At 37.4% G+C, this 27,825-nt stretch overlaps 1 protein-coding gene across 7 annotated transcripts; it reads right to left on the bottom strand.

Annotated features, from left to right (window-relative positions):
• Window positions 1–1,190: 1,190 nt before the first annotated feature.
• On the bottom strand, window positions 1,191–27,737 carry SRSF11 (serine and arginine rich splicing factor 11). 7 transcript variants are annotated; one of them, XM_080916120.1, is made up of 14 exons: window positions 27,635–27,723; window positions 20,952–21,036; window positions 20,411–20,607; window positions 16,511–16,644; window positions 12,608–12,717; window positions 11,653–11,745; window positions 11,194–11,243; window positions 9,010–9,137; window positions 7,560–7,641; window positions 5,989–6,120; window positions 4,010–4,099; window positions 3,066–3,182; window positions 2,578–2,716; window positions 1,191–2,474 (listed from the first exon to the last, which is right to left on the bottom strand). In XM_080916120.1, exons 3-14 carry the CDS (start codon window positions 20,590–20,592, stop codon window positions 2,280–2,282), a joined length of 1,452 nt encoding a protein of 483 aa, XP_080772246.1. In that variant the 5' UTR covers window positions 20,593–20,607; window positions 20,952–21,036; window positions 27,635–27,723; the 3' UTR covers window positions 1,191–2,279. The 7 variants fall into 7 exon arrangements, with proteins under 7 accessions (XP_080772246.1, XP_080772245.1, XP_080772244.1 ...); XM_080916119.1 differs by lacking the exon at window positions 20,952–21,036 and having other exon boundaries at window positions 1,191–2,471; window positions 3,066–3,161; window positions 27,635–27,737; XM_080916118.1 differs by lacking the exon at window positions 20,952–21,036 and having other exon boundaries at window positions 3,066–3,161; window positions 27,635–27,737.
• Between the last annotated feature and the right edge of the window lie 88 nt (window positions 27,738–27,825).

Raw genomic sequence — 27,825 nt, forward strand, 5'->3', positions numbered from 1 at the left:
ATATTGAAGTACTTGTTTTATAAAGAAACTAAAAATTGTCATTGTAAGTAGTAAGCTTCATGCTTGAAAACAGATGTCACTTCTCACAGAACTCATCTTCCCATAAGGCACAGCTACCACCCAAGAGAACCAAGTGTCGATTGTTTCTGGCACTCCCCAGTTACTGATTGAAAGCTGCTTCTGACCAAGGCGTGCATTATTTTGGCAAGATGATGGCTTCTATAGCTCACTCAGGCTTACCATTGGGTTAACATCTTCCACAAACCACACAGCCTAAATTTTTTTGTGACTTAAAACACTAAGCAAAATAAACACTTTTCTAATGACTTTGTTTTATCACCAAATACTGACAAGAACTTGGGTGTAGTGGCAGTAATAACTTTTGTCCAACTCCTTATCAGGTAGAAGGCATGGAGTGCTTCAAAGCACCACCTTTCTGCAGACTTCAGGGAAATGTCTAAATCTACCTTCATCGAAGCACCTTAAGTCAGTGGTACTTACTAGTTTAGAACTGAAAGTGAATATCCGCATTAAGTAGTTACAGGCAATAGGGTTAACTTTGGATATCGATTTATCTTCATAACTGCCAGTATTTTGCTTCTTTTGTACAGAATTAGCCATGTTGCCACATGGTTCTTTAAGTTTTTAAGTGAATGTCACCTACATTCACCTTTATTTTAAAAATTTGGTGGATACTGGAATTTGATGAATTTGTCATAGACCAAATTCCTGCTCATACCATCTTTAAAGTTACTCAAATACAAACCAGAAAAATAATTTTATATACAGAGAACTGGATTTTTAATAATTTATATTCAAAACTTTTAAACTACAAACCCGTCTTAATCTTTCTTCCTCTAAGCCACCCAACACTAGCCATTTGCTTGTTTAATATTGTAATACAGTAAAAATATATGACCAGCAACTAACATACTATTTCAGAAAGTCAAATTTCTGTAATCTCAATGAAAATTTGTTATGTATAGGTAAGACCATATTTCTTCCCAAGACACTGATGTATGACCTCAGTCCTATATCTAAAACATAGGTTAGACCACAATTTGGACATAAGGTATTGTTGACAATTTGGCTGGCATCTATATGAGGGGGTAGACTCCAGTTATTGTTTGAAGATGGAGACAGTGAATGATGTGAATAAACGCAGTTCTACGGAAGCATGACTTGTGAGTTTAAGGGTTTTATTATCAAAGTCTTGTAAAACAATTTCAGAAACTGTACATCAACATGGCACAGACTGTAGCCTACTTTTGTTTTTTAACTGCACAAAAGTGAAGCTTGTAACTAAGAAAACAGTTGCCTACCTAGTCTGCATATAACATGGAATCACTGCATAAGATACTACTGCAATCAAAGTAACACAAATTTATTGGTTTTATACAACTTGAGATCAAATAAAAGTACATTATCAATGAGATCTGTCATATTTTAAAAGCACATGAAGGTCAATTTAAAATGCACCACTACTTCCTCCTGTTCAACAGTGAGCTTTAAAACTAATAGTTGAAAACTGAAAATCAGGACGAGGTCATTTTCTAGTGATGGGCTGCGTTCACTGGTAGAGATGTGAAATAAATTATCAGGGGGAAAAAAAACCATAAGTATCTATGAAAAAGTGAACAACTCTAATTCAAAATATCATTTTACAGCCAGTTTTATTTGAAAAGTTTTTACTGTAATTTAAAGCCTACTTAGCCATCAAAAAAGGTTAGTGCATATATAACCTTTGAAAGTTAAACAAAGCCACAAAAATTTAGCCACAGGCTCAAAAGGCTTATCTATCACAAATGCTGTTTTCGAGATGTAACTCTAAGAATGTTAATTTGTCATGTCAACAAACAAGACCATTAAATAGGTCACCGTGTCAGAAGGTTTCATGACGTTTGGGGTTAACATGCAATCAGTGCATTCCCTACATGGCTCTATCACAGCAAGGACTCAAACTCTAGAAATACTCTAAGTGAACGCACTGAGGATCAGAGACAGACAATCCATGCCCGCTGGAGATGCATGCAGCTGTTCATCTGTGTTAGAAGCAGCAGTTGTACAGCTGCTTGATCACGCAAATGGATGTAACCATGGCAATGCTGGTCACCCGGGTACCACTTTATAGCATCTGCTATAAAGCACTAGAGGTCATAATTGGGCGTTCTGCTGTCGTTGGTAATGTGCAGCTGTATACACCTAGGTGAGATGAACACACACAGCATTAGGGATTCACAAGGAATGACACTGAGGCCCATCTGCAGTCAGCCTTGGGCTCAGTCACTCATATCCATGTCTTCTTCGTGGTGATCATCTCCGTTCACTTTGGACTCCCGAAGATCGCCTACCCCCCTTTCCACAGAGCACTCCTTTGTTTTAGGGGACACTGCTTCTGTTGGTCTCTTCTCCTCTTTCTTTTCCTTCTCACTGTCATAGCCTTGCTCCTCTTCATCATAATCCCGAGTCACCTGCTTTGCCAACGAGAATGGGAAAATAAGCTTCTTCAAAGACAAAACACTTGTTAATAAAATAGCAGCAGCACCATGGTGTTAGTGCCCCAGACTGTGTACTTACTTTGACATCTTTGTCACTCTCAGACTTCCTTTCTCGCTCCTTCTCCTTGTCTTTGCTCCTCTTCTTTTTACTTGTTGATCGTTCTCTTTCATCTCTGCTTCTTTCTTTGTCCTTATCTTTCTTCTTCTCCTTTTTATGTCTAGAAAGAACAGTTAAAATGTGTTTAGAAAGCTGCTTTGTAGGAACTTCTGGCAGTTTCATTCCTAGGTGAGCAGCATCAGGTCTTAGATGATGAACTTAATCAAGCTCTCTAGAAAGAATGTAAAGAGTTCAGTGTGAAACACTGGATAATGAAAGTAAGAATTTAAGCTGGATAGAGCCCTAAAGTGCTAATTACCCCAAAAAAGTGCATACTAAGAATTTCAAGAGAACAATGCCACTTATTTCCCCCAAAGAAAATCACTGCATATACCCCCCCATCTAATAGTTTAAAAAAACATTAGTCCCAAATATTACAAACCAGAGATATAAACAATTGTCAGCCCTACCTCCTTGGGGATGGTGAGCGGGACAGCTTTCTTTTAGGAGACCTGGGCTTTTTAGGGGACCTTGTACCACTCCTACTTCGCCGTCGTCTTCTCTCTCTAGAATCACAAAGGTGCAAACTAGGCTTTAAAATATAGTGCGGTCTCACCAGCTCCACAAGGAGCTTCCACAGCCCGAGACCTGCCTCTCAGACTGTTCTAGGCAATAGCAATCTTAAGCTTAAGGAAACACTATTGTGATGAGGAGACCCAGAAAGAATTGGGTAAGGGATAAATTCTTTTTAGTGTAAAAATGAGCCCTACAGCTAACATTCTGGAGTGTTTGTACTTTCTTGATGGTATTTTTGAGACAGCGTCACATGATACAGTTTAAGCTAGCCTTGAACCTGCGACTGTCCTGTCTTTAAGGATACCAAAGCTTATTTTAGTTTTTTTTTCTAAAAATTTACAATATTGCAATATTGGCTTTCAAGTCTTTGATCTAACATTTCAAGTTTTTTTTTTTTTTTTAAAATGTGGCACAAACCTGACACATTCAAATGAGTGGGTCACACAAATGCTGTCTATACTCAAGAATGTGTGGTCATCTGATTGAAATGGAGTTAAACACAAATACTTTCTAGAAGCTTGCCACATCACTTCTATCTTTACTGTAATGATTTATATATATATAGTTACTGGAGCCTTAAAATGAATGAGATAGTCGGCCCTTAAAATGCCCCTCATTCACTTACAACATACTATCTAGGAAGTTAAACATTGTCAAGCATAACATGATTGTAGTAAACATATCACAATGAAGCTGTTCTAACAATTCAGGATACCTTAGTCATCAAGACTTGGCTAAGCTTCATTTTCTCAACACTGAGGTATTTGTCAGATTCTAGATCTCTTTGTGGTCTGCTGAAAACAGTCATGCCCCCAGGCCTTAGGTGCTGCTGCCTTACCTGCTTGCACTCCGAGAACGTCTGGCTGTGCTGTAGCTTTTTGGTGGAGTTTTAGAACGTTTCTTTTCTTTATCTTCTTTCTTTTTGTCTCTATCAAACATAATTTAATAAAGTGTGATGACTAACAAGTCATTCAATGTAATCTTACCCTTGTTATGACAAATAGCATATTTATAATATTAAATAATTGTCGAAACTTCCCATTTTTCTTGATAGTTCACCTAGAACTTACCTCCAATAGAAAAGTGGCCTACATGCTGAGAAAAAGTATTAAGGATGTTGGCTAGTTTCTTGTGCTTGGTGTTGAGTTCTGTGGACTTGATCACTGTTGCTGGGTCCTTTTCACTTCCTGAACTCTGTCAACATGTCAGAATTCAACAAAACACCACAGCTATCATTTGCTATCCTAACCTGTCTCCTTCGATGCACACATGCCAAGGAAATGCCCATCTCAGACTAAGCCAAGTTTCTACCCTTTTCTGCTACTGCATTAGTCAGTGACATCTGAAAACTCTCCCATCACAAAATGGATAGGTACCACACCACACTTGGTTCTAAAGCTCTTTACATAGCCTTCCAATTCATTTCTATTTAAAATCCCACAGTATACACAAAATCTCTACCTTGTCTCCTTCCTATGCTTGTCCTTGTCCTCCAACATTCATCTTTTCTTGTCAGACAGCATTTACTATCAAACCTCCCAACGGGCTCCAGTATACCTTCTCAAGTACACCATGCACTGTTAATTTTTCAAGGCACAGTGTGTTAGACCATTATATTCTCCCTTCAGTAACTGATCACTAATAACATAAATTTGTATAGCTATCATTGAACATGGTATCTTCTTGTGTGACCATTCCTTGTTCTTGGGTCTTAAGGAAAAGAATACCCAGGTTCCTTTTCTATGTATGCATACAGTTCCATTCCCATTAGTTAAGGTACATGCTCACCAATGATAAATGGTTGAAGGGTAGGGAAAAAATAAACAACTATTATTTTAGTTATTGAAAACTAAACCACTGACATTAAAAGAATTTTTCTCTGAATGAAAAGATGGGTTCTTTTTAAAAAAGATGTATTTATTTAGACTTCTATGTATGAATTTATGTGAACCATGTGCATGGAGGTTTCCAGAAGCCAGAAGAGGATGTTCGATCCACTAGATCTGAGTTACAAGTAGATTCAAGAACCTGGTGGCAGTTCCAGGAACCAAATCCAGCTCATCTATAAGAGCAGCAAGTACTCTGATTGTTAAAAGGCATCTTTCTAGCCCCAAGACTAGTCTTTTAAAAATATGTTTTAAGTGGGTGGGGAAAAGAAATCACTTATTTCTCTTATAAATTCTCAATTTAACTTTATTGGTCAAATCAAAGGACAAGGGACTTTCTCTATATGGCTACATCTCCAGACCATAAATGATTTTTCAAGGTTTCCAAATACTGATGAAGATGAAGATAAATGAACACACCTAGATGCCTACTGAGAGCTCCTTAGCACACAACAATGGGTATCTAGGAGTCTTAAATCAAACCCATAGAAGTGATTGAATGGAAAAGAGGAGAGCAAACAAGATAGGTAACTAAGAAGTGTTTCAGTAGCTAGAGAGATGGCTCAGCAGTTAAGAACACTTGTTGCTCTTATAAAGGACTCAGGTTCAATTCCCACCACCCATATGGCAGCTCACAATCACTGTAACTCTAGTTCTAGGGACTCTGATTCTCTCTTTTGGTCTCTGTGGGCACCAGGCATGCACGTGGTACACAAACACACATGTAGGCAAAACAACCAAACACATTTTTTTTAAATGACAAAGAATAAAAAGAAAAAAAAGTTACACCTTTACAGTGGCAGACCTAGAGCAGCATCTTCAAGCCATAGTTTTTTTCCCATCCAGTCTCCTCCCCACAACCAAATCTGTAACAAAGAATCACAGCACTAGGGCTTCGGCTGCTGCCTCTGTCTGTTTTGTACAAATGTACCTGGCTTTGGATGTGCTCCTTGACCTTCTACCCCTCTCTCGAGAATGAGATCGTCTTCGTCTTGGACTCTTTGATCTCCTTCTGCTCCTGGACTTGGAGTGTGACCGTCTCCTTGACCGGCTTCGTGACCGCCTAAAAATGTAAATCAGTAGTAAGTGTGCATAAATATAAATGTACACTGAACCCATCTCAGAAGTAAGAGCCAAGTACCAAGCACTGAGGAAAAAGTCCTCTCTTCCAACTGCAGCCATTTTAGCCTTGCTACCTTCTCAGACACTACTGATGGGTGTGTGTTCATAATGTGCATCCACTTGTGCTTGTGTATACAACTGATACTTGTAATATGTACACTCCATAAGTTGATTCCAGAAGATCCCATAACAAAATATCTCCCAAGAACCAACAGGTATAGGTATTTTGAACTGAGTATGTGAAGGATGATTTCTTAAATAGGAACAAGGCACATTACCCCTTTAAGGAAAACTAGGCTGCTGTCAATAGTAAAATATGCCTTCCAAGAGAAAATAAAAACATGTGAAAATCTAAGAGTCTGTCTGATTTGTTGCTTTTCTAATGAAGTCTAAGATATCATTAAATGACAGTGCATAATGTTGTACAGCAACCAAAAGTCATGCCAAATTTGGGCAATTTATCAATCAACAATTATAATTTCCTGAAAACATTAAACTCTTTTCTAAGTATATTGTTAGGAGGCTAGATTTTAAATTATGTAAATAAGGCGATAATAATCAAAATAAACTATGTAATGTTTAAAGAATAAAAATATTATAGTAAAAATATGTGAGCCAAGCATGGTGATATGGTCTTTAATTCTAGCACTTAGAAGTAACAGGTGAATCTCTATGTGAGTAGCCTAGTGTGCATGAGTTAGTTCCAGGCCAGCCAAGGCTACATATATCTCAAAATAAATTCCCCAAATAAAACAGCAAAAGTAAACAAAAAATAAAACAGCAAAAGTAAACAAAAATAGTGTAAAATCGAATGTAAAACCCTGTTACTTCTATTAAGTTAAAACTTTAGATTGGTGAAGTACAGCAAACCTTTGTTTTGGGAATGGTAAACTATGTTGTAGAGCTATGTAAGATAATATGGATTAGCCATTAGGACTTTCACAATGTTTAATATGGTCAGATATGATCCACATAAGCTAAAGTACATTGGCTTTACTTATTTATTTTAAATGTGAAAGCAAAGATTCCTAAGTTTGGAGCTAGATCCACTCTGCTACAGAAAACAAAACCTTACATATTCACAAAAGGGTATAACTAATGTGGGAGATGAACAGATTAGTCTTAACTCTTGCTACGTAGTTTTAGATCTGACTTTGCGTAGTAGAGTCTAGATCTAGAACACAGGAAAAAGTTTCAAGTTATTTGTTCTTTTTATATAACTGTAACATTTTAGTGTTTCCTATCAATGGAGGGACTTATCATTCCTTTGGTTTTAAGTAGGAATCACCTACACCTTTCTCCTAAAATGCTCAAGAAACTTCCTCTAGGACTCCATGGACAGCCATGACTAAGGCACAGATTATGGTCAAGAGAGCTAACCTGTGTCTGGAGGATGAAGGAGTCCTCCTCCTTCTTGAGCGTGACCTTGATCTCGAATGTCTTCTCTTTTCTTCCTTCTTGTCTGGATTAAAAAACAAAACAAAAAACCATATTACGAAATATTTAACCAGAGGTATGTGTGAGATTCAGGAATCAATGTAAAGTCCTCTAGCTGTCCAGAAACACATGTAAGTGGCCTTCAAAGATTTGTTTTTATTTCAGCCTTCATAAGATATCCTCAAATGCTATAAATGATATTACCACTCCAGGAACCTTTATAGAATGGATACCTCAGCTTTCAGTAAATGCTCGAGGGCTTGAGCATTCCCTTAAGTCAACCCTATGGCTTTCTCATTTGGTCTTTTAAGAAGTCTCTACTGAGGGTGGTCCACAAATATACCTACAATTCAGGCACTAATATAAACATTTTCAAATCTAGATCCAATGAAAATGTTCTCATAATACATGACTGTGCATGTATATATAAAGGGTATCAAGAACACCATCTTTCTCTAGCACCTAATTTATGTCAAAATTTAAAGCCAAAGCTACGTCTCATTCTCCTGTTCCCATATACCTCAGTAACAATCTGAGTGACTTTAGGAAGCCAGCTTTCTCCTAATCCATGCCCATTTTTCAAGGCCATTCTCGACGGTAAAAGAGTCAAACTGTCTCACTTCCAACATGCCAAATTTCTTCACATCAGGATCTAAGAGGCAATTAAAACCATTGCCCTCTTTACATGCCCAATATTACCAAATGATGCCACTAATTCATTTGGTCATTTCTTTCATTCACAGGCTTTAATTTACAGGTATTTCCTATGTAAAACCATGAAACCATTGAATTCATTGCAGGTAAACCATAGTCATTTTCAGCCTCAATTTTTAACAGAAGCAGTCAGAGCTTTTGTAGCAGTACAAACCTAACTGTACATCTAAGACCCCTATCATTTACCTGACACCTTACCAAATGATATGCTTACAGCATTTGCTCAATTTACTTATCAGTTTATTATTTATACTTTAAAATGATTTCCCAAACAATAACATTCTCCCTTACTAAAGAATGATTTAAAAAAATGAATCAAGCAATTATTTAAGAAAATGTGCTTCATCACCACAGATTTACAGTCACATAACAAACACACAGTGGAACGATTCATCTAATTAACCTCAAAAAGACAATCTGTCCAGAGCTAGTTTAGTGGTGGTTATACCTGCTTAGCATCCACAAGCCTTCAGGTTCCCTCTCGGCAACTCCTACCACCACCCAAAAGTATCTGATTGGCACTCTACTACATGATTTTTGTGTCTCAGAATACAGAAAGTCTTAAAAACAAAACAAAACAAAAAACGACAAGAATGTTATTCAACAACTTCTACATGTAGGCCATTAACCAGCTTTACCAAGAACTAACATTCAAGAAAAATGTGTATGAACATTTTACCTGGCTCAATAGCAGCAGAAATCAGGGACTGAGCTTCACGAACTCTCTTCATTGCTTCCTCTATTTCTTTACTGGAGGTGTCTGACTTCAGACTTGGTGAAACAAGACCAGCTGCTACATGATTCAATCTAAAACAAGAAAATAGTTTGAAACTTAAGCTTCCATTTCAAGTAAATAGGTATGTTTCACATCATTTTTGTAAATAATCCCTGAAAGCAAGATACTGGGGACAACCATCTGAATAAGCAGCATGCAGTGAAGTGCCACTTTCAGTGTTTACAGAGAACACGTTGATGCTAAAGTTAACCTTTCATCACAGGATTTAGAAATTTTCTATACCTCAGCTTCTTGGGAGGAAAGCATTACCTTTTAGACTACAGATGGGGAGAAACTAAGACAGTGGTCAATAGCTCACAAAGTTACATATGAAATCTTGACCACAAAAGCTAATGATCTGCCTTTCAGTGCTTACACATGCAAGAAGAAAAGCAAACACAAACCCAACAAACTAGACCTCAGTTATCAATGGAGAGAGGAGTGTCATCTACAAGCACAGATAACCCTTGAGAAGACTCAGCAGGCAAATACTCTTGCTGTCAAGACTCATGTCTGTGAACCAACTCCTTAAAACTGTCCTAACCTCAACATACACTGTAGCTTATATACACACACAGCGCCCCAAACAACAACAAAAATTTTTTTTAAAAAGAAAAAGCCAAGTTTTTGTTGTTGTTTTGTTTTTTAACAGTGCTGGGTATAGTGGCACACTCCTTTTTTAAAAAAATTTAAACAACTTTATTTTAAAAAGGAGATAAATGTACAGATTTTTAAAGCATTTGTACATAAAACTATGAATATACTTTTGTCAGTACTTGATTTTTTTAAAAGGTTTGATAGTATGCATTGAAATCTTACTAGTTAGAATGAGCATAAAGTATATTTTAACAAAACGTAACATAGAAATAAGTCAGTTTTCTTGTTATAAAGAGTAAACATAATGATTTTTAAATACCAAGAATTGCCACAAGGCTACATTCTTAGCTCTTGAATTACTAATGATTTAAGGTCTAGTGGCACACTCCTTAATCCTACTACAAAGGAGGCGGAGGCAAACAGATTTCTATGACCTTGAGGCTAGCCTAATCTATACAGCAAGTTTCAGGCCAGCCAAGGCTAAACAAGAGTGGGCCTAAGAACCCATGACTGGTGCTAATATGCTGTGCTGTGGGGACAGTAACCATTTAAACCATGTCCTTTCCTTTGTCACGTTCTCCTACTTATTAAGAGATGTTGACTAACTCCAGGGACATGGAATAAAACTCCAATTTAGTTTACATTGGAAAAAGCCTAATGAATCTGCTACCATCAAGGAGGAAAGAATTCTAAGTACTTGGGTAACAGTACCTGTAAGAACATGGCAGTGCTAGTCACCTAACATGTACTTCCTTCTCCAATTTCTACCCACCTCAGAGTTCAGACTCTGATCTAAAAACCCAGTTTTTTTCTCTGTGGTCCCTTCCCCTGGCACATCTGTACTTTTCCCATTTCAATGCACATACTCTGCCACAATGAATGCTTTATACTGACTACAAAAAAATGCTATTTCATTGGAATTTCTTTTTTTGAGTCAGGGTCTCACTATGTAGCCACACTACACTCTATAGACTAGGTTGGCCTCAAACTTACAGAGATCCACCTGCCTCTGTCCTCCAATTGATGAGATTAAAGAAAGGTGTGCATGCTCCATCATGCCTGGGCACTATGTGTATTTTGTATAAATCATCAAAATACAACTTACACATTACCACTTTATAACAAGCCACTCACAATTAGAAAACACTCAAAAAGAAAACCCTTAACATTTGGGCTTAATTTTAGATTCCTTTTATTTCTACAATGTAATACATAATAATATATTAATAAGCATGTCCTAGAAATAATTTTCTTCTGTTAACAGTAACTGTTCTACAATGTAATATTTAACACACTGTTTTCAATTTGATGTGGTCTATGCCTGGAATCCCAGTACTTGGAAGGACAGGAGTTTGAGTTCAGGCTCGACCACACAATTAACATATTGTAAAGCTATATCACACAGTAAGACATATCTTAAAAAGAAACAGAAGTAAATATTCTCAACAGTTATACAGTATAAAGCCAAAAGAGACAAAGGAGAAAGCTTACTTGGGATCAACAGTACTCATAAGCTTCAATAGCTGGTCTGCAGCAAGGGACTAAGAAAAAAAAGTAAAATGAACACACAGTGATAAGTGAGTGCTATTTTATTTCTTTAAGTTTGTTGAAAAGTTCTAGAAAAAAACTGGCAACCTTTAAAGTGCAATGCTCTGTGTATATCCATGACAAAAAGGTAAAAATGCAAGCTATGAATTCTAATAATGGGTGACTTTGTGGTTTTGGCTATGGAATAGAAGGGAAGCAAGGTATCAAGAGTGAGGCTAAGCAGTCTGGATTATATGGTCAGTGCCTGCTTATTCTAAAGACTTTTAAACCTCTTTCAAATGAGTTAAAAAAAGAGATTACTATAACACAAGCAGCTAACCCTTGCTTTGAAATGTAAACTGAAGTTTAATGAAATAATACCCTACAAACACAAGTTTATAAATGAAAGGTAGTGAGATATACCTGAGAGTTCAAGTTTGTTCCTGGAAGCCCAAGAGCAGCAAGGGCAGGATCAAGAGCTGGAGCTCCCAACGCAGCTAGGGGAACAGCGCCAATCTGCAAAGGTCAAGGGTTTCTTATATAAAACGTCTTTAACTTTCTGTATTGGGTTAGACACTAACTTCTTCATTTGTGTAGGCTATGTGCTATAGCAACTCAATGGTATAAGGTGATTACTGATATGGTTCAAATTCTGCCACATAAAATATCTAACAACTGGACACAACCTTATTCCAGTAATAATACATAAACACAAGCAAAGGTTGTGGCTTGTAGTTCCTCACACATATGCTGGCCAACCTTCTATTTTCTTATAAAAACAATTACTCCTCTGAAGATTTATAAGAAAAATATCCTCTCAACAGAGTGCATCCTCAATGAAAACCCAGCTCTTGTGTTATGATGATGACAGGGTCCTAAGTACTTTCCTTCTGCCTGTCATGTATGCATTCTGTCTACCAACTATTTAGATGCTGACTAAGGTAGAGGTTTCTTTTTGGAAGCCCCTATATCCAGTCTTCCCAGTGAATTTTAGCACTAACACCCAAGAGCAGATTTCCCTCCAAAATCACTCAGCCACACTTTAGAATCGCAAATAGCAGTACTAAGTCCTCTGGTCAAAATGTTTCTTTGTGTCCTTGTTCTGAAGCTTTGTTCCTCACAGGACTACTATTCACTCATTAGATGTATGGTAACTTCCACCTTTTAATTCCCCAATCATCCCTTGTTTCTGATTTACATTGCTAAGATCCTGTCTTCTTTCTGACAGAATTTTTAGTTAAACCACAATTAAATCAACACAAACATGCTATGTCTAACGGAGGCAGTCTGACTTTCCATATATGTGCTGAAGTCATCTATTATCAAACACTACCTCAAACACCAAATATACCCTTTTCTAATTCAATGGCTTAAGTACCTGGGTAAGTGGGTTGGGGGTAGGCAGGAGTCCACCACCAGGCAGAAGACCTGCCACTGCATTAGCTGGTGCCAATAGAGACAAAGCCTTAGTCTCATCAGGAATAACTCCTGCAGAGAAACATCCTTGCATGAGAACACACTCTCTTGTAAGACAGAAAACACACAAAAACACCCAGAAAATGTCTCCCTGATACACCACCTGAGTTTGTTGAAAGTACTTATGTTCGCTAAAATATAAAGTTTGATCTCTATAACTATTTATCATTAATTTTATGTCAGAAAGAAACTTCAATGTGTGAAAATTTGTTTCCTTTTTCTCTACAATGGTTAAGTTTCTAGAGTAAAAAAAAATAGCACAATACACACTACTGTTTTGTTAACACTGCCAAGATTTCATCACCTGTACTCGATTTTTAAGTCATGAACCAAACGTAAGCAAGCACAGTCGGTTCTCCAGGGGTGTGCTCTCAACTTTCAAAAGCTGTTTTATGAACAACGACTCGTGTCGGCTGCTTCACTATAAAGCACACAGAAAAATCAAGATACACAAGACAAAAAAAGTTTGATTTAGGGGTTAATAATATGGTACAGTTACTATGATTTTCTTTACACCTACCATACAAATTTTGTAAAAATTAAAAGAAGGAAAGTATGTAAAGGAAATATTCTGTTGGAATCAAGAGTAGGGCTTTTGCTGACTCATGACATGAATATGAATGTTTCTGAAGGTCTCTGAATACACAGGGGAAATGTGTGTAGGGGGAGTGGAGGGGAGAGGGAAGGAGAAAGGGAGGTATAGTGAGAAAGAGGGGGATGGAGAAAGGAGGGAGGAGAGAGGGGGAGAGAGGGAGAGAGGAAGAGAGGAGAGAGAGAGAGAGAGAGAGAGAGAGAGAGAGAGAGAGAGAGAGAGAGAGAAAGGGAGGGAGAAAGGGAGTGAGAGAAAGAAAGAATAGGTAAAACATGGCACATTCCTTACCTGTACAGTAAAATGCTTTAGGTTCCAATATGTGCCATGCTAACCTTATCAAAAAATGTTGCTATATAGTGTCAATTCAATATCTAACTTGTCCAAAACTCCTTAAGCCCAAAACCACATGTATGCCTGCTTCTAAAGCCTAATCTGTGTATTCAGATAAAATCTAAAGGTCCTAAGACAAATTATTTATGTAGACAATTTAAATTCTATCCAACAGCAAAAGCCCTATACAGATGGATTAATCTGTTAATGTGCCCAAGCCCCCAAAATGAGAGTTCAATAATACAATTAAACTACATATTTGCAAATACCAGTAGTATTTCTGTAATACATATTAAGAAACTGCATCTCATCATAAAACATACAATATGTACAGGGCACTTAAGAGAAACTGGATAAGCTGCAGAAGAAAACTGTTGGGTGGTATTTTCAGCAGGGCCTGGTATATAGTTCAGGCTGAACCAGGGAAAAGAACTGTAAAACACAACAACAAAAAAGAAAAACCACTGTTAAATAAAGGTAATGGTTCCTTCCACCTACACTGAGAAGTGCCGATAATATAAACAAATGTATACTACACAGCACTGCTATCTTGTTTGTGTCAGAGCTGTCATCAATTTAGATACCGAGAGTTATGGAGGGAAGGGGAGAAGATCATTTGGATATAGGGCATTAATGCATCAATATTAACAAACCTACAAAGATAAAGGGATAATTTTGCATGCAAAATTATGTCTCAAGAGGATATATTAAGTATCAACATATTACTCAAATTAAGTGCACTTGCAACATTTCTTTCTGGTAAACTAAAATCCTCTTCAATTTATTGTGAGACATCTGAGAGAAGATCTGCATCCATTAAAAAAGTCATGCATCTGATCCTCTGATTAAAAAAGGACTAAAAACAAAACTACAATTAAAAAATAGCAATGAGGCCCCTCACCAGTTAATTTTCATGCGTCAAGAGTATTTTTTTTTACTGCTGCTTTGATAGAACCATGAAATACTGCATGAATGTGTAGAAATGAAAGAAAAAGAAACAGACAAAAGAAACAAACATTAACCAAGGAACCTAGATGCCCCCAAATCCATTACTATTAAGAGCACCTTCCACATCCAGCTATCTCTATGTTTTACCAAGTGAGGCTATTCTTACCGTATACTTTTGGTCTATTGTTCTAACACACTGACCAAGAGCCAACACCAAGTGTTAAGGGCTAAAACCGAGTGAATGGTGACAAAGGGATTGAATAGATCAGTTTACTTGTGGAGGTAACATTAATATAGCACATCATACCACAAATTAAATGCAGCAAAACAGATACCTGAACTAAGTATTTCTATATACACTCCCCAAAACCTCACTTTCAAAAACACATCTACAAAAATTACTATGGCTTAAGATAATTATAAAAACCCAGATATATATTCCATCCCAGGCTTTATGGCTAACTGAAGCACTCTACACATTACTCACATGGCATGACCGTCTCAAGACCTACTGTCTACTTTACTCATCCTGAATTGAGTTCTGTAAGTTCTCTGTTGGTGTAAGGTGGTGGTTAAGTCTTAAAGAGGCACACTGAAATAAAAGGAATTGCTTATCCAAAATACACTAAATCAGCTTCTTTCTGACTTTTCTTTCATAGAAACATTGTTACTGGCCTCACATCTCTCATTTTAATACACTGTTACTAAAATAGCATGCCTTAACTCATCTCTGAATATAATTTCTTTAGAAAAACCAGAGGCAATTCTCTATAAGACATTTCACAACTTTCACAAGTATGGTGGCAAATCTTCACATTTGTCTTCAATTATCTAAGCATCTAAAAAGCAACGATTACAAGATACAGCTTCCACTAACCAGTTTATTAAAGGAAAGGGAAAGCATGTAGATCATGGACAGTATATTAAATTGTTAAGTTAAAATTCAGTACGTATATCTTGTCAATGATTTCCTCAAATAAAGGTTTATAATTACCAAAAGCAAACCAAGCAGCAGTTTACTGGGAACAAGCTAACTTTAAAGTATGCCTTAGAAAAGTTTTACAAAATGGCATTAAAATAGTGCTGTCCTGTTACAGTGGCTTTTAGATCCAAAAACCTGCTCATTTTTTTTCCTGTCAAATTAACAGCCTAAAACGTAAAAAGAGAGAGAATGCAGTTAACAAATGGTGACAGCAGGAAACACTTGGGGGCTCGAGTGCTCGCTGGTTTAGTTAGTGTCTAGAGCCTGCAGCTGCAGAGCACCCACTGTGTCCAGCCATCTGGGAGGGTTTTGCATGTGCCTTCTCCACTACAAAAGTCACACACACAACAGAGAGAAGAGTTTGTTATTTTGAGATATTCTAGAAAATATAACAAGAACAAGAAAATCTGCCATAAAAACAAACACCCAGTGCCCATCTGGCACCTAAACTACAGGAAATCTTAAACTTTAAAAAAAAAAAACCAAAATTATTGCAACCCTTGGTATACTGGAATTCAACACGGGGTTTCTGGTTTTCTTTTTATTTTAAGGTAGGAGAGAATCAAGAAAATGAAACTGACTTAGCTACTGATTTTAGAACAAAAGCATCATGCATTAATTTGAAGGTTTCTGTGTGAGAATGATATGGTATGAATGTTTACCTTTGGGACTTCTTAATAATACTTAACATTAATATATCAGAGTTTGGAATTCAGTTTTAAAAACTTAAAAACACTTTAAAGATAGCAAAAAGTTAATTACCTTATAAAACAGACTTTATTTCTCAGTTTTAGAATAAGGAAAAAAATCTCTAATAATTATGGAGTGCAGTATAACAAGGGTTTCAAAGTAATGCTTGGAATCTGACAAGCTAGTGATGCTTACTCTACATCTACACTGTGGCCAACGGCCAGGCAGGGGTGCCCACATAGGTAGTGAAACAAAGCACAAACCTTCAGCATATGGCACGACTATCAAAGCTCTGTCAACGAACACAGTGTTTGTCAGATGCTGTGCCACAACTGCTGAGTCTGGATCATGGAACTTAACAAAGCAGACACGAGAGGAGACTGGCAAAGGTGAGTCACTAAAAGATAAAGAAACATCGTTAGAGAAAAATAATATTGGCTAAATCACATATATACAAAAGGACAATGTTCAGGTTTTAAAAAAAGATAGATGCATGTTAATTTATTTTAACCAACTGAAAAGAGAATGTTTTGCATGACCTGATGACTTAACAGAGTGAGATGCAGTGCAGACATGCTCCTATAATCACCACTTAAATTTAACACAGCAGTTTACAAAAATGTTTAAGTCGGAGAGACAACTATATCATTTTAGTGACTGTGCAAACATGTGCTTGTGTTGCTCAAGTCCAAGTTCCAACACCAACTGTTTTTTAAACACAAGTGACAGACAGTTCAGGCTTAGAAAGTTTTCATTATAGGTAACTTCACAGTGTAACAAATGGTTTAAGATTTTTTTTTTAACCTCAGAGGTACACCTAAGTAGACACAACCCTATAATCCCAATCACCAGGAAGCTGGGACAGAAGCTGTAAATTCTAGACCAGCTTAGGCTACACTGAAACCTTGTCTCAAAACAACAAACCAAACCAAAAAGCTACATCTATCTGATAATCAATGAGCATTCTTGACCTGATCAACAGATTCCCCACCTTGACTTTACATCTGTAGAATATAAAAGAATTTTTAAGTACTTTAAACAAGGCTCTCTGGTCTAAAGCATTGTCAAACAAAAGAGTAGAAAGCATACATGCAGGCATTTGTACATGTTATATAGCACCTCCTCCCCAAACTACACTTTGCTTCCACTGACACATGATAAAGCACAAGCTATGACAATGAAAGATGATGGTGAATCTTTAAAAAGATATAATAGATCAATTCCTAGCATCAAGGCAAGGGTTTCCTCCTAGATCTAGACCACAAGTTACTAAGGAGACCAGCTCCCCAGGACAGTAATAATCTCATAGTCCCCGACAGCACAGCAACATTAACCCTTCCTTTTACTTTAATGATTCTTGATATGTAAAAATGAACTCAAGGTAGAGAACCAAGCAACAAGGCAGCTGTATCCACAAAGCTGAATGCTCAATATTTCTAAAAGGACAAGGCTTTGTTTCGGAGACAGGGTGTTATGTAAGTTCAGGCTAGCCTTGTAAGACTCCTGATCTTTCTGCCTACACCTTCCTGCTGAGATTATGTGGCTCAACAAACACATTAAAAATGTGTCTAGGATTTGAGAAATTTTTTTACAAACAGTGAAAAGAATGTTCTAGCATGAGCACAGGAGACACCTGTTTTGTTTTTTCTGCCATTTATTTTTAAAAAAATTAACCATTAAATTTACAAAGCTCTTCAAAATGAAGTTACCTTCTGTTCTTAAAACATAAGGGAACAACACCTTAGAAATAACACTGGTAACTTTTGTTCAATCTGCAGTGAAAAGAACCCAAAACACAAACAAAAAACCCAAACCATTTCGTAGAATGAAGTTAAGAGCACTTCTTGTTGTGGAGAATTCATGTTCGATTCCCAGTACCCAGATGGCCACTTACAACAGTCTATAATTCCAGCCTGAGGGGGTGCAGTCAGTGCACTCTTCTGGTCTCACATCAGGCACACACAAAGTACAGACATACATGCATACAAAATACTCATATGAAAAAAAAAAGACCATTTGTGAAGTACATATAAAACAATTTTTTAGAAAACCAGAAAACATTGCCTTCAAGTTAACTATGTCTGACTTACCAAATACATTTTACTCTGTGTAAGGACTATATTTAAAAGCATAAGTATCTTTATCCTAAGAAGCAAGAAAAACAGCTCTCTTATGCTTCTGTTGCTGAAAGAATTTCAAAGTATCTTCTAAGAAGTACATAGAAAATTGTGAATTCTAGTGTTCACCAAGAGCATCCTGAAGCAGAATCCCTTTCCTAGTAGGGACTTCACTCTTAAGATCCCCTATTCATGGCTACTCAAGTGTAAGAACTTGTGGTTTAGGCTATCACACCAGTCTTTTAACTCTACCTTAGTACTGTGTCAGCCATTTCTAACATGAGTTTTCATAAATAAAGTATCTCTGAACCCAAAAGGCTACAGAGGTAACAAGAGTAGCAATCACTTGAGAATAGTTTTACTGACTTCACAAGCCTCTTCCTAATTATAGAATGAAATATGCAGTAACTCATTAAAGTAATCTATCTGTAGACAGTAGCCTTCAAGTACAGCATGACACTGACATGCTTCACTGGGATCTTTACCTAGATTAGCATCCCATTGTGAAATTCCTTTAAAACTAAATACTTTATTATCCACTTCAACAATGATACAGTGAACACCATGCTTAAAATCATAGCACCTGGGAAGTAAAAGTAGGAAGATCCTGATTGGAGGTCAGCATAGCCTACGTTGACTGCCCCGAAGCCCTTCCTCGGCCTGAAGTGTTTTAGTAGGTGTGTATGGTGGCATGTATTCTTCAAAATGGAATGCTGATGAACTCAAGAATCTGGCTCTATGAAAGGTAGGAAGGCTGACTGCATTCTGTGAACTGTTGACAGCTGCTGTGCTGTTTGAAGGTGAGTACACAGTACCCTACATCATTTCAAGGAATAAACCCTGCAACTATCAGTTTATGATGGAATCACCCATGCCACCACAAAAAGACCAGACTCAAGCCTATCACAACTTCCTTTAAGGCACTGTCCACTAGCTAGGTCAACAAGGAAAAAAACCCCAATACATTAATAACCACTTCTTTTATCTTCATAGTACAGTATAGATTTGCTTTGGAGAATAAACAAAGTGAGTAAAAGAGAACATTTACTAATCTGCAGGGCTAGAATCACAATTAAATTGAATACATTTTTTTTTTTACAGTTTTATTGTTAGTTTTAGGAGCAATCTGAAGGGTGGGATATAAGGAAACAGAGAATATCAATTTCTGTATGCTTATACGGAGTTACCTGTTGATTTGCAAAGTCAAGATTCTGCTCCAAGCAACTGTTACTAAAATGTTACAAAACTGTTAACCTAACTTTTGCATATTTTCTCTAAAAATTAAGAACACACCAATGTCAAGCACTAATAGTTATGTAAAATATTTCATGTAGGGAAGTCATGAAATGTTAAACACATAGAATTATATTATCAACTTCAGTATGATTAGTGATTACACACACAACAGAAAACTGTGACGATTCTAATTTCTTATCTTTAATTTAAGGGACAGCACAAACCCCCAAAATTTGGTTAGTAGTTTTTACTAATATTAACCACTATGTTTTCACTAAACTTTTCATTCTTCTAGAGCACACACAATTATCTGAAATGTGTATTTTCATAACTTTTGTTCTTTACAGTAATTATACTTGTTTAATACTGTTGCAATAAAAACTTTCAAAAGACAAAAATCACATAAAATCTAATCCAAATTTAAACATTCTGTTAAATTATAGCAGGATTCAGTCATGATGAATTTCTAAATTATATAAAAGCTTAGTATTCAGGCCCATTGATTTAGTCGTCTATCGAAGAGTTAGGGTTTGATGCTCTTCCCTAGTGCAGAATCACCTAAGAGCAATCTTGATTTACGCCAAATGAGTATAGCAGCAACAATTTTACTTCTTTTCTAACAAAGCACTAGAATAGCTTTTCTTAATCGAAACATTAAGTGCCCGAAGCAAGATGATGGTGTAAACAACGTCAAGAGTTAAAACATTTGTAAAACTCCACACGGGCGCTCATCCTTGGCCTGCGGCCTGGTGGGCCCGCGCGCCTCGCCTCACCGGAAGGGCCGCGGGCCCTCATTGCCCTGGTACTCACTCCGGCGGGAAGAGGCGCAGCTCGTCGATCTTGCCCAGGAAGCCGAAGAGCGTCCGCATCTGCTCTGAGCTGGCGCTCGGGGACACATTGGTCACCTGGATCACCTCGGTGCCGCCGCCTGGCCCGCCACTGGGGCCCGGGCCCGGGCCCGGCGCGCTGGGGACCACTGCGGTGTTGCTCATGGCGCGGGCTGCCTCCTGCTCAACACATCAAACACAAGACACAGTGAGAGCGCGCGGCACCGGCCGCCGGCCGCACACAAACGGCCGCCGACCTCGCGCAGCGCCGCCGGCCCACAATTCCACACGCCCGCCCGCGCATGCGCCCAGATCCCGGAAGTACGCGTCCAGTTTGCGCTACAGCAACTGTCCCGGCTGCGCCCACCCAGCAGAGCCACCTTAGAAATGGTTCCTGCTTATTCCACACAGCACAAGAAGCATTTTCAGGCAGAATCCCTCCACCTAGCCACTTGAAACCTCCAGCAAAGACAGTTTAACACACACGCCCTGGCTCTCTGTACGCTCACTTAACTTTAGCTTACCTTTACAAGTTTTAGAGTTCTTCAATATATTACAGTATATGGTCAGCAGTTTGAAATACACCTGCTTTAACACGCGTATTCTTCACTACAAAAACAAAACAAAAAACCCCTGCCTTATTTCTTCAGCCTCATCTGAACTATTCCAGTTCTCCAACATAAAGACACAAAAATTGCTTTCTCCATGCATTTATACAAGCCGCGAAGTTCCCTAATCTCATTTCACTGCCACCTGTCTCCAACACCACTGCTTTTGTTATTCAAATGTATTTCCCCTCAGACTGCAGAACCTAGCACGATGTCTGAAAGTTACTGTCCAGTAAACACTGAACACCTGAACACTCACACCAACCTACTTTAATTAGTCATTTATCACACAGGCCACGCTAATTTATTTGACTCAAAATTATTGAAAGCTAAAAAACTCAAGACTTTACACGGAGAGTTACAAATCTGTACACTGGCAAATAACTCTTGGCCAATACTGACAATACTCGCTAGGTCTACTCAATAGTTCAGTGATTTAGTTCTTAGCACAGAAGGGAGGGGTTGATTAATGTGCTTCATAAGAGTTAAAAACAAAATCACTCATCACTCCCAAGATAGTGCTAAGTAGTTTCTCGATGAATCAGAGGTATCACTCACTGCTAATTACAGATTCTCATAGCTCAACATTCTTAGTATCAGGATTACATACAATGACTATACATGTAATAGTCAATGACAGGAGAACAAAGAGTACAATGACAAGGGATCAAGCTTTTTCATTTGATTTTCAGTGTTATTTAACATCAATTTATTACTGTGCAGGTACATAAAAATCTTTAATATTGTTCTATATTTCAAACAAAAAATTTTATGACATTTATTTATTATGTTTGTTCATGTCATGGTGCCTTTTGAAGACCTCAGTTCTCTCCTTCCACCATGTAGGCCCCTGATCAAACTTGTGCTTGATACATTCTACATTTTTCTAGATGCTTGATGTTTTGTAATAAAAATTAAGAGTTAAGCAAAAGAAAAAGCTCTGGGATAAAATATTTTAGCCACAGAATCTGATTTATGTAGGAATTACTAAGCACACTAATCGATGGAATTTGATGCAGAAAGGCTAGTAAAAAATAATTTTATTTAAATGAGTATTTAAGTATTTAGCAGTTCCAAAAGCAAAAACTTCAAGAAAATTGGCTTAAATACATTTTCATTTAAAAAATTTACTGTTTTCTCGGTCAATCAAGTAAGTGAATAGTATTTTTGACTATCACCATAGATTTACTAAGTTGAATAAGCAGTGAAGTATTTATCACTGCTAATGACTTTCACAGAAACAACATAGCTAAAAGCAGGTGAGGAAAATATTAAGACTGGGTGTGTGTATCCAATCTATGCTAGTTTAAGTGATTTTAAGATTTTCCAGAAAAGGCAAAAAAAAAAAAAACAAAAAAAAAAAAACAAACAAACAAAAAAAACTATTCTAATCAAAATTAGGTGGGGGTGGGGGATGGAGAAGCTTTGTGAAGTCTTATTCCAAAATCCAAACCAAACAAAAATAAGTACAAAAGCAGGTAGATCTCTGTGAGTTCCTGCCTGGTCTATGGAGGGAATTTATAGACAACCAAGGCTACAGATAACTGTCTTGAAAAACAAAAACAGTAAGTAAAGCAAATGGTTTAAATGTGTGGTATGTGCTCATGAGTTGCATATTATGTGCAGGCCAGAGGCTGATAATGGGTGTTTTTACTTCCCCACGCCCCAGTTTGGCTTTTTAAAGCATTTTAATGACAAAGGCAATTTGGAAGCCTAGACACACTAGCCACAGTGAAGACATTCATTCAGAAATGCCTGAATTCAGTAACTCAAAGTCCCTATGAACGCATGGGTATACATATGTGTGTGTGGAGAGGCACATGGATATATATACACAGTAGACTGTCTTGGATACAAAGCTCTTCTTGATACTCCTTATTATATTTCTGCACACCTCATTTTTTGAGATGTAGTATCTCATTGCATCTTGGAAGTCATTCAACATCAGCACTAGTCATCTAGCCAGCAAGCTCCAGAGTGCCTCCTGTCTTCACTTCCTCAGTGCTGGGAATAAGCACAGCCCACCAGGTTTTTTAACTTATGTGCTAGGGATCCAAACAATAACTTCACTGAAGAGCCATCTCCCTAAAGCTTTTATTCCCATTGTTGTCTGGCAGTCACTTGTCAATTATAGTAAACTTTTTAAATTTAAAAACTAGGAGAGACTAGTGATTACTCTCAGCATTTCTCTATTATCTTACATGTGGCAAACTTCTTACTACAATGATTTTGCACTTAATGTTAAAAACTTAAGCTATATAAATACTGTAAAAAGTTGATATTTGTAAACTTTTAAGTGACAGTAAAGATATCCCCTCTTTGAAGAGAGATTTTCGATGTCTGCCTGATTGTCAGCATGCTTATGGACAACTGCTAACAAGCATTCTGAAACACTGGGAACATTTCTGAAGAAAACTCTTTTAGGAAGAATGTCTCTGTGTTTTGAGAGTATTATACAGAACACACAAACACTTGAACATATCTTCGATAAACAAATTAAAATTACTGTGGTATGACCCAATGAGCCATGAATGAACACAGAAAGTGCATATTTGAAATAATTGCTAACAAAGGACAGGGACAGTAAGCAGCAGTCTGTAAATGCCATTAGCCACAATTTGCTCAGGCTAAAGCCTAAAGCACTTTGATGACATCAATCAAATCTGTGGGAGAGAAAAGATGATGGTCATACTTCTGAGAAATAAGAAGAAAGGAAAGCTAGACCAGCATCTCTAAGATGGAAAATGAGCATCTGTGTTAATGGTATTAAGAGTATAATTGAGTATAGAGTATTGAGTATAAAGTGAAAAACAGGTATTTTTAGATGATAGACCACAAGAAGAGTTTACATGTTTAGACAACTGTATTTAAATGTTCACCAGTATATGTCAGTACATGTAACTGCGTTGGTTGGTTTGTGGAGACAGGTTGTCACTTTGCAGTCCAGCCTAGAAAAGTGGTCTCAAACTTGAATGATCCTCTTGTCTAAGTCTTCCAATACTGAGGTTACAAGCATGAGTTACATGCCTGGCTATACCACTGCAATATTTTCAACAATGGGGAAAACAAACAGAACAGCTCAGGTAGACAAAAAATTGTGGGTGAAGGAAATGCCAAAGGTGACTAAAACATCCAGAAATTTAATCACCAAAGCTTAAAAGAACAGTCTATGATTTTCAGTAAACTATTAGATTATTTATGCTTTCCTTTAACAACTTAAACTGATGCTAGAAAGTCTCATAAAGTAGGAAAGAGTGTATCAGAATATAACAGACCATATATTAGAATCATGATCAATGTTAGAGCAATGTGATTGCTTCAGCATTCACAAGCATGGAGAAAAGCAATGAAACACAAATACATAGATACAAAACCCCAAATACAACACATTTTCTTCATCAAAAACAAGATGGCCAGTCACAACTCCAATGACAATAACAAAATATAAGTCAAAGCTACATTTGAAATTGGGAATAAAATACTAAATATGCCCTGCCTTCAAAGGCAGAAACGTTATTGACTGCTTTTAAAAGTCAGCTGTTATAAAGAGATAGCAAAAGAATTGCAAACTGAAAATTTCAAAGAAAATAAATATGTTCTTTCAATAGCATTTACCACAAGATACTAGCTTTTGAAGATAAGGTAATATTCTGAAATATAAGAATGATATTGATTTAAACAGGCTAAACTTCCTTTTCACAAAAATAAACAGAATGCCTGCAAAGCAAGATGTCTCTGCTTATTTGTATTTTACAAACAAGTGTGCTTGAAAACACTGCACAAATTAACACCTTTTCCTCTTACTAAAACTGAAACCACTTATTTTAGTGAGTCAATCATCAACTATAGCTTTCAACTGTGAAAAAAGTCTAACATATACACAAAAGTTCATGAGTGACATAGCCATGTTAGAAAATGTACTATTAAACTGTAGTGGTAAAAATGGATTTCCCTGTCTTTATTTGATAATAAGTCTTACTTTCTGCCATGAAACAAAGTAGCATTTTCTGGGTGATTTGAGTGCTTATGGTTTTGGTGTCTTTTTTTTTTTTTTTTTTCTTTTTTTTTAAAGTAGTCTCAAGAGACATATAACTACATAAACCATAGTCAAACACCTCCATAACAAAAGGCAGGTGTGCCTAAATCTTCAGCAGGACAGAGGGCTCCTTTACACTATTCCATTGAGCTGGTGATAGAACCCAAAGCCTTTGCAAGATATGCAAGTGTTGTATAACTGAACTGCATTCCAGAAGATGTGATCTTTTATTTTATTTGGTGCTACTACAATAATGTAGAAATCTATTTTTATTTATATATATATATGTGTGTGTGTATACACATATGGGTCCCTGTATCAGTTTTTATGTATACCATATGTGTGCAGATGCTGGCAGAGGCCAGATCCTCTAAAATAGAATTAAAGGCAATTGTGACCTGTCTGGTATAGGTTGGTGCTATGAACTGAATGAAACAGGGCCCCAGGAAAAGCAGTAGGTACTTTTAACCACTGAGCCTTCCAACTGTCCCCATATTGTCTAATTTTTAAACTAGCAAATATTTTGAGTGCCACTATTAAAAAAAGGTGTTTAATTTTTAAAAGCACTAGTCTTAAAGTAATTAAACTATCATAAAGACCTAATTCTAAATACTACAGCCACAGATATTTTATAAACAAGCTCAATTCATAAATTAGCTTTCAGGTTCCATCAATTAGCAACAAATACATCATTTTCATAAATGCAAAAGATAATTTTGGGTACTACTGTTTATTTTCCACATGATATATAAGCATAATATAAAATATTTTATGAACTTGTATAAGCCAAATTCTTACACCAGTTCGTATTTATTGATGTAGAGGCACTCACTTTTAATCTTGTATAGATAATACAAGATTGTATTATCTTGTTAGAGAGTGGATTTATTCAAGTTGGAGGCCAATGTGATCTACATAGTGAGTTCCAGGCTAACTAAAGTTATATAGTGAGATTCTATAGACTATAAAACAAAACCCCCAAAATCATTTGGGTGAAACTGCATGTAATGAAGAATGGTCAGACCACCCCAAATCTACTTTTCAACTAATACTGTTCTCCTTATTAGGGTGACAAGAGTTATGCAATCTTCTCCTTGCATGTGTTCTTTACATTTAAGAGAAGTGGAAAAAATGGGGGCTGGAAAGATTGCTCAGTGGTTAGGAGCACTTAATGTTTTTTTCAGAGCACCAAAGTTCAATCCCAACATCCAATAACTATAGTTCCAAAGGACCTGATACCTTCTTAGAACAAAAAGGCAAACACCAATACACATAAAATAACAAAATAACCTAAAAAATCATTTCTGTGGTGGTTGATGCTATGTTGATGGCTAACTTTATGTTTAAAAGTTAAAATCTTTGTACTTAAGAGACCTATAAAGCAAAGTTAGACCTCCAATATTAAGGATTAAAATGTTTTACTTCTGTTTCGGTAAACAAGCTTGTTCTGCTTGTGTACATAAACACATTTTAATTTCATATTTTTTGCCTTTATAAAACCCTGACTGAGATGGCTGCATTCTAGTGAATTTCTGAACATCCCCAGACCCATAACTATTTCATACTGGTGAGATGGCTCAGCAGGTAAAGATGTTTGCTGTCAAGCTTGGTGGAGAAAGAAGAAGCGACTCCCTCAAGTTGTTCTGACTTCCACAGCACCAGGGCACGTGAAGCTTTCTATCCATGAGTGCAAAAACAAACACTAAACTTGAGAGAAATGCAATATTAAATCAATCTCAGTCAAAGAAATTTGGTGCAACGGTGGGCACAGGATTCACAGCTTTGCCCACATTAGGGAGCTATATCCTCAGCCCAGGACATTCAAGGGCTACTTCTTCGTTTGAAGAAATACATCAATACGTTATAAACTCCAGGAAAAACTAAGCAGGAAATTGTTACTTATTAAATAAATTTTTCATTTTTGTATTTCCAACAAACTATGTATTTACAATTTTTTCTCTTCCTTCCTTTCCTTCCTTCCTTCCCTCCCTCCCTTCCTTCCTTTCTTGAGACAGAGTTTTTCTGTGTAGCTTTGGCTGTCCTGGACTCCCTTTGGAGACCTGGCTGACCTCCAACTCAGAGATCCACTTGCCTCTGCCTACCGAGAGCTGTGATTAAATGCATGCGCCACCACGCCCGGTCAGTGTTTACATTTTCATTATCAGAAATTATTTTTAAAACTTCGTAAGATTGTGTTATACATAAATCAGTGAAAAATGAGCTTTATAACCGTGGGATCAACTGCTTAAGTTAGTCTGTCTGTACGCGGGTAGGATTCTTAGTCCAAGCGGCTCGTAACACACCACAGCTTTTAGCTGTCAGGTGGGTACACATCGTTAAGGTCCAAGCTTCGTGACACTCGTTATCCAGTACTCCGGTATCAACTCGAGACCACCCACTCGGTGAACCCAGCAATCCCCAGGCCTGGCGATCAGGGCCACAGGCCGCGCCTTAGGTTTCGTCGCCGCCACGTTCTGACGCGACGTTGGGCAGTGCAGTCCGTGCCCGACCGCTCGGTGTAGGGAGCCCAAGTCTTCTAGCCCAGCCCGTTAGACGCACTTACCCGAAAGAAGTTTCTCCTCAGTGCGAGGTTGGTGAGGGCAACGGAAGGGCTCGTCGTCGGTCCTACGGGCCCGGGAGCTGGCGGTGACGACATCAGCGCGCGCAGCAGGCAAGGCCCGGATTACTGAGAGCAGGAAGAGGCGGGGTTGTCCAGCTGTGGCGCCTTAAACGTCACTGCCGTGGTCTGGGCTT

Source organism: Micromys minutus, assembly GCF_963924665.1.
Source record: "Micromys minutus genome assembly, chromosome: 4".
NCBI lineage: Eukaryota > Metazoa > Chordata > Mammalia > Rodentia > Muridae > Micromys > Micromys minutus.